Source organism: Pygoscelis adeliae, unplaced genomic scaffold (genome assembly GCF_000699105.1).
Source record: "Pygoscelis adeliae isolate BGI_AS28 unplaced genomic scaffold, ASM69910v1 Scaffold222, whole genome shotgun sequence".
NCBI lineage: Eukaryota > Metazoa > Chordata > Aves > Sphenisciformes > Spheniscidae > Pygoscelis > Pygoscelis adeliae.
This window is the reverse complement of record NW_008824309.1, coordinates 1,924,644-1,932,455: the sequence shown is the minus strand read 5'-3', so window position 1 is coordinate 1,932,455 and position 7,812 is coordinate 1,924,644. Positions and strand designations below refer to the sequence as shown.

At 35.8% G+C, this 7,812-nt stretch overlaps 1 protein-coding gene across 1 annotated transcript in view; it reads left to right on the top strand.

Annotated features, from left to right (window-relative positions):
- The window catches only part of LRP1B (low density lipoprotein receptor-related protein 1B), a 614,444-nt gene that overhangs the window by 442,261 nt on the left and 164,371 nt on the right, over positions 1 to 7,812 (top strand). Inside the window, exon 43 of the mRNA XM_009319022.1 lies at positions 2,059 to 2,263. Coding sequence (XP_009317297.1) covers positions 2,059 to 2,263 — 205 coding nt within the window. The remainder of the gene's footprint in view (positions 1 to 2,058; positions 2,264 to 7,812) is intronic.

Below are 7,812 nucleotides of genomic sequence, written 5' to 3'. Positions count from 1 at the left end.
CCCTATGAAGGTTAAGTAGATTCCTTGGTTTAGGAGACAAATGTTAGTATTAATTTTTTTAAAGCAATTGCAGAATTAAGATACAACATTTTATGTTTTTATGTTTCAGATCAAATAATCATTACATTTTCATGGGATGTTAAAAAGTTCAAGCTGGTTTTAAGAAAAGTGAGTTAAATGCAAATCATCAAGAGCGATCATTTTACTGATTTCTTTTGTCAGACATTACTCTCATTGCTTAAATAAAAACAAAATGAATTTAAGCGTTTACAGAATGGAATCTGAGTTTCGTGTGTGGCAAATTGATAGGCCTGTGTGTTTATCACAAAGATCAGTGTTGTATAAATTTATATAACAAGAGATGAACATTTATGGTGCTTGCGGACAACATCCTAGAAAGAAGTTTAATTTAGTTCCCTTCCTGCCACTCTCAAGAAGATTGTGTTTCCTGGTATGATAATAGGAGGGTTTATATTTCTGCTTCAGCCTCTTGCTAATAAGTGTCTTAAATATTTGAGTTACTTCAATCTTCTCTGTTAATTCTAGAAGAAAGGCAACCTGCTTTTTCTGCTTCTTGTAACTGTCTCCTCTTTGAGGAGGCAAGGCTACGTTTCTGCCTTATTATGTTCTATTTTTCATTTGTGATAGCTGAACGTATGATGTTGCATGGGTAGTCAAGGAGGTTATTTCCATGTGTGACTTCATGTACAGTTTATGCAAATTAAGAGTTTATGCTGTATTGTAAAATACGATTTACCTAGGTATCATAAAAAACCCAACTAAATACCGATGGAGATTGCAATGAGTGGATGGGCAGGTTCTGATCAGTGTATAAATTACATCCACAGCTCATTCCATAACATTTTGTCCACCATTGTTTAACAGTAGCAAGGGGCCGATTGTGCTTCCTGTAGAGCATATTAAGGTCACTTGATTCCCCATTATCAACCTTCTGCATACCAGTTCTAATGTGGGAAAAGCTGCAGATTAATTTCAGTGTTAGAAATTAACACTTGGGGTTAAAGGCTTGGGGAGGAGTGGCTGGAAAGCTGCCTGGCAGAAAAGGATCGGGGGATGTTGGTCAACAGCCGGCTGAACATGAGCCGGCAGTGTGCCCAGGCGGCCAAGAAGGCCAATGGCATCCTGGCCTGTATCAGAACTAGTGTGGCCAGCAGGAGTAGGGAAGTGATCGTGCCCCTGTACTCGGCACTGGTGAGGCCGCACCTCGAATACTGTGTTCAGTTTTGGGCCCCTCACTACAAGAAGGACGTTGAGATGTTGGAGCGTGTCCAGAGAAGGGCAACGAGGCTGGTGAGGGGTCTGGAGCACAAGTCTTCTGAGGAGCGGCTGAGGGAACTGGGGTTGTTTAGCCTGGAGAAAAGGAGGCTGAGGGGAGACCTCGTCGCTCTCTACAACTACCTGAAAGGAGGCTGTAGCGAGGTGGGTGTCGGTCTCTTCTCCCAAGTAACAAGCGATAGGACGAGAGGAAATGGCCTCAAGTTGCACCAGGGGAGGTTTAGTTTGGACATGAGGAAAAATGTCTTTACTGAAAGAGTGGTTAAACATTGGAACAGGCTGCCCAGGGAAGTGGTTGAGTCACCATCCTTGGAAGTATTTAAAAGACAGGTAGATGAGGCGCGTAGGGACATGGTTTAGTGGGCATGGTGGTGTTGGGTTGACGGTTGGACTCGATGATCTTAGAGGTCTCTTCCAACCTTAATGAGTCTATGATTCTATGAAATTACTAATACACACATTAGCAGAATTAAGTTTATATCGTAATGATATATTAGTATAAAAACATGATCAGAATTGAACAGACCTGTGAAGAGAAAAAAAATCTGTACTCATATCCAAGTTAATGAACTAGGAAACTGCTATAACTTATAGAATGTTGGCTATCACATTTTCTTATTCACCATTGATTATCACAATTTCTTATTGATGCCATTCACAATTGTCTCTGAAGGCATATGTTTCTTTTGTTGTTCATTTCTTAGAGAATTAAATTATAAAATGTATCTTATGGTTTTGTTTGTTATTTTGATTTTAATACAGCTTAATGTTTTGGACTAACTGGAATGAGCAGCTCCCAAGCATCATGAGATCTACCCTCTCAGGCAAAAACGCACAGGTTATCATTAGTACAGATATTCTGACACCAAATGGACTTACCATTGATCATAGGGCGGAGAAACTTTACTTTTCAGATGGCAGCTTGGGAAAAATTGAGAGGTGTGAATATGATGGATCACAAAGATATGTAAGTAAAACAAAAATCCCAAACATATTCCTTGTAAATCTGCTTGTTTGCATTTGTTAGCACCTTTAAAATGAAAATGTTACGGAAAGATATTTAGTTGCCTAAGCTTCTCCTATTATTAGTTGTATATTAGATTTAAAACTGCAAACACTTCTGAACTAAAAGTAATGCTCTGTTTACTCAACACATTCCAGTTTCTGGATGTCATTCTGGAGATGCGGACCCTTACCACAAAATCTGTTTGCATTGGTATTGAGCCTGAAGTACCACTGTCCTAAATGATCTGTATCAGCTTGAAAAAAATGTAGAACTAACTTCAGCAGAAGAGGTAGAGAAATGTTCTGCTTTACATAGGATGATTACACTTTTCCATCCAGTGCCAATTTTTTCTGAATGCACTAGAATTTCTTTTGTGTAATGCTTAAGTGTTACTCTACAAATCTTTATTTTTTTCTAACTATTCTTTTTCAGATATATTCAACCGCACTCCATTACTCTTTTATCATAATATATTTTGGTCCTTGAGTGCTCTATTAATTTCAGCTCAAGCAGACCTTTTGCTTGGAATATGCTGAAGGCAGTTGATCTGTGCTCACGATTTTGTGGCTTGTTTAGTTCTACGTTTCTCATATTTCATGAAGTCTCCTTTCAGGGATTTTGTAGCTCCCAAAGTGCATGATAAAATAAATGAAGAGCATGTTCTGGCTTATATTTTTCAATTCCCAGGTCTACAAGATAATGTTTGGTACATCAGCTCACTTTCATATCTATTAATGTAAAAAAAAACCCCAAACCCCTTCATATACTATATAAAAGCTTTGAAATCTGCTTACATCTTAAATGAGAATTACATGTTTTTCTGAAATCTTATCCAGGAGATGTTATTCCATCACGTGATATATTCATCTACATTATTATCATTGTAAATGACCAACTCTTGTCTTGAAGTAAGGTTCGTTGGTCAATTAAAAATGCCTATTTAAGAGACACATGCAACTTTTATTTCTTTCACAAGTAGGATCTTGTGGTAATACTTCATTGTGTTTGCCTGTAAGTTTATTGCAAATTGAGACACTTATTCTTAAGCTCCTGGAGCTTAAAGATGTACATAAATACTTATATACGTGCCATTTTATTGCAGTGATTTGCTTTGCTTAAATACATTACCATCTCTATCTACTAAGTTATTTGTCTATGTCACTACTATTTTTGTCACATTTATTAGGGAAAAGAGAAAAATATCTCATTTAGATCATCAATAGTAAATAATTTTAAAAATAATTTCCTTTATCTTCTATGCTTTCTTCAGTTGTCTTCTTAGAAAATACCTCTTTCTAAATGGCATATTATTTTGTTCCTCTTGTAGTTCAACAGGGATTCTTAAATTATTTTCTTACATTTTTTTCTGTTAGAATTAATATTTTTTTTTCCTCTTCATTTTGGCTGCATTTCCACTTTTTGATGTATACGTCTGTCTTGTACTGCTGTTTCTTTTCCATTTTGCTGTCATGTTTAGTTTTACTTTCCTGATCCTGTTTTACTTAAGATTTTGAATATGCTGTCAGTTAAGTCCAAGGTAATTAGTAGGTTATGTGGAAACAGTTTAACTTTGTCTACACACAGGGTAGAACAAAATACGCATCACAAACATGAAACGGGAGATGATGCAACTTAGTTGCAGAAACCATTACTAAAATCCCACCTTTTTATCAGACCTCTGGCTTCCAGTTTGCGTCAGCAAGACAAACTGGTCATTCAATTTTCTCAGCCACTGAACACTGAAACTTCTAACTCTCCTAGTATATCGTCTGTTCGTTTGGCTTTCTGTCATTTTAACTCTCCTTCCCCATTACAGTAAACAAAAAAAGCTCCTGAAAGCAATAAGCAGAGTCCAGCATGCCATTTTTTTTTGAAGTCTTTTTGGGAGCTCTAGCGCGTTGCCTATACAAAGCTATACTACTATTGGTTGGCCTACACCAATACCTGTTTTGGGAGAATCAGCTAACTCTGTTATCGAAAATACTGGTCTGAGTTCTCACATGCTATGAACTTTGAAACAGAGTTGTGTGTGTTTCCTGGGTTCTGAAGGCACTTCTCCTGCAGTAGTTAGATGGGGACTGTCGTACCAGAAAAAAAAAAAAATCACCAGGCTGCTTCATTCAAATCTGCAGTTAAACTGTACTGGCCTCACTAGGAGTGCTTCAGCAGAGTTGCTCATCACCACGTAGATGCATTCTTACTGATGCAAGAATGCCAGAATCCAACCATGAAATTGTATTATTGATCTGGTGAAATAATATTTCCAGGGCAGTTGTTTTAATTCGTTCATATGTCCAGCTTGACGAGATCTCTGGTTTCTGTAACATTAGGATAATACAAGTAATAATCACTCCGACGTTCTGGTGATCTGAGATTCTTTAGGGTGTTTCTGAAATGTCCTGCCATCAGCCACCCCTCAAAAACAGTTTAAATAGTTTACCCTTTTCCTCGCTATCCCTGCTTTCTAGGTTCTGTTAGGTCAACAAAGGCAGAAATTGTCTAGTAGAACATGAAATGCTAATGTAATGTAATGAATTTTCTTTCAGGTAGCATCTTCTTTCTTCATTCCACTCACCACAATAATCTAGTCCAATGAATGAGTAGAAAATAATTTAGCAGTATTGAATTGACTCTTTTAAGTGGATTGCAAGAGTTTATTGATTTTGTGTTAAGATGATATTTTAATAATAGTATTTGGTTGCTGGAGTATTCTTTTAAGTTTAGAAAAATTTTGTTGTTGCTTTTGTTCCTTTTTATCACTTGGAAGATACGCAGGGGTTTTTTTTAAACATTTCTTCTTCTGCTCTGTCAGATCTTCATGTTTAAAACAAAAATGGCAATTGTTTTTTTCACAATCCCTTCCCCTTTTTCTTCTGTTTTTGCTGCTGTCCTTAGTTGGATTTAATATTGTGGCCACAGCTGGTTTTAGCTGCTTAGTGCTTTAATTATAACATTTTGTTCATGAACGCAGAGACTGAGCCACCAGCAAATAAAGCTGATTTTATGTTTTGGACTTATTTTCCAATAAATAGTGAGCTATTTTGATGTTTTTTCCTTTTCTTCTTCAGTGTTGAGTATTCTGTAACATTTTATGTGTTGAGAATCTAGAAATATAGTTAATATCCTGTAAACAGAAGTCTCGTTATTTTCTAACATGCAGGTTGGAATGTATTGGTCTCAGTTATGGTTTTGTGGGCCTCCAGGTGCGATTGTTAAAATCAGTATGGTTTTAGAGGTGTCTGCAGTAATTATAACCTTTGTGTAATTGCAACCTTCCGGTAATTACAACTTTCAATATCTAAACTATATGTTTTTATTCTGTTGGAATTCTGTATTTGAGCAATTAAACAAGTTCTGAAGTTGGTGTTCAACTTCTGTTAGCCTCAGTAACATTTTATCAGATCTGTTCTTCAAACTACTAAATGCAGAAACGGAAGTTAAAGGTTTGGCTGTGCATTTATGAAAAACTGGACTTCATGATTGACATCTAAAATTACTTTTCAGACATGTCATTATATTTACTTGTAGTACAAGTAAGATTGAGACAGGAGAGTAATTTTGGTCAATTCTTGGAAGGGTATTCATGATGACATCAAAATTACCTCGAGATGTGGCTGAATAACTCACTAAGGCAGGATAGAAGTGCAATTGGCGAAGGTAGCCAGATCAGAGATAAATCATGCAAAATACTAACAATTAGAAATGTAGAATGACTAACCCCATTAAAATCAGAATGTGCTAAAAAGTCTTAGAAAAGATTCTCACTAAGATCTGAACATAAGCAGTTACAAAAAGGTGCAGGTCCTGAACATGATTCTGAGTTGAAGAATCACATTGCTGTATTCTCTATATACTAATAAATAATCAGATGTGAAAACTAACCCGAAGGAAAATAATGTTGACTAGAGGGTAGATATTTCAATAAGCTTGGATGGTTGTCTAGAAATAAAATAAAATTGAGCCTAGTCTTCATAGAGAAATTATTTCATCAGTTTCTTCTGCTTCCTTGTGATTTTGTTAAACAGCACTAGAAGCAATAATAGTGGTGAAACAAGAAATGCTAGTAAAAGTTTATATTGTTAGCACAATATGCACAGTTTACCACCTATACACTTAAGTTCATCATGTTTTGCCTCTCCTATTCCCCCTATTATGATAGTTTATTGTTAGGTTCCAGGCTTTTTAATCAATTCATTCTTTCTGTGTTTGAAAAGCAGCTAGAATGGTGTCGATAATCTTGGAAATTAATGGTACTAGAAGTGAAGTTGTGATGGATTTTTTTAATTTTCTTTGTTCAGCAGTATAAATATATTAGTTGTAGCGGGAATGTTCTGTTCTTGATTCTTTTCTTTTGCAAATCTGATCAAAAAGAATCTTTGTTTCTCAAGTTTACAAATGTCCATGTTTCCCATTAGCATTTGTCTGAAAAAGTCCAGAACAAATATGAAGAGTGAAATATCCCCCCTGCTTAATTATTTGTTTTTCAAGGGTGTTCACTCCATTGACATTGATGAGTTGCTTTCTTTAAGTAGTTCTGTAAAGTAATGCTAAGATCGAAACTAATGAAAGTGATTCCCTAACCAATGGCAATAAAATCCTCTAATCCATCTGAGCTAGGTAGCTGGTTGACACAGACCCAACACTGTTGGTTTGGGACTGTTTGCTGAAATATCTTGACATCCAGCGTTGGTAGCCTGGTAGAAATTAACTGAAAGAAGGAATTAATGAAAAGATAAAAATAATCTCTAAGGCTATGGAGAATAAGATTATTTATAATACCTCAGGATCCCACAAAATTCTAGGAGGTTGAAATGAATGTACCATTAGATGAAGTTTGTCACTGTCACTTGTAATGTTGAAAATAAGTATTGTGTAATTACGCATGTAGTTGCAAAGAACCTGGTTAATATAGTCATAATTTAGAGATGCATACTTTCCATTTGAATGGCACTGAAAAGTACAGGCCTGTTATAAACAGTTGCTTAATATATCATTCACTCGAACTGCAGATCTAAGTAACAGCTGGAATACTGCAAATTTAGCATTGTGGTTTGGATTTCAGTGTCTTAAACATTCATTTCTAGCTTGGAGAAACAAAAATTAATTCTTGAAGAGGAAGCACTTCTGATTTTGCTGCATCTCACTTGGACAATTCTATGGAAACAGGATCTGACTGTTCTTGGTAAATGTGGTATTCTAGTATGTTCTTTGTATCCTTTGCTATGTGATTGGAATTCAAGTTATTATGAAGGTATTTTTGAAAGATACAATAAGTGAAAAGAAAATCCATGCATTAAAGATATGACAATGATGAAAATACGGTCTTTATTCAGACAAAAAGCATGATGATTTTTAGTAGGGTATAGCAGTGATTGGCACCGTTCTTCCACAAAACCCAACTTAAAACTAGACTAGAAATTCTTTTAATTTTTTTTGTGGCAACAGGAATGAGGAGTTGGTAGACTCACAAGTGTTCTCTTCAGTACCAAATTTCTTTCTTCTTCTGTCTT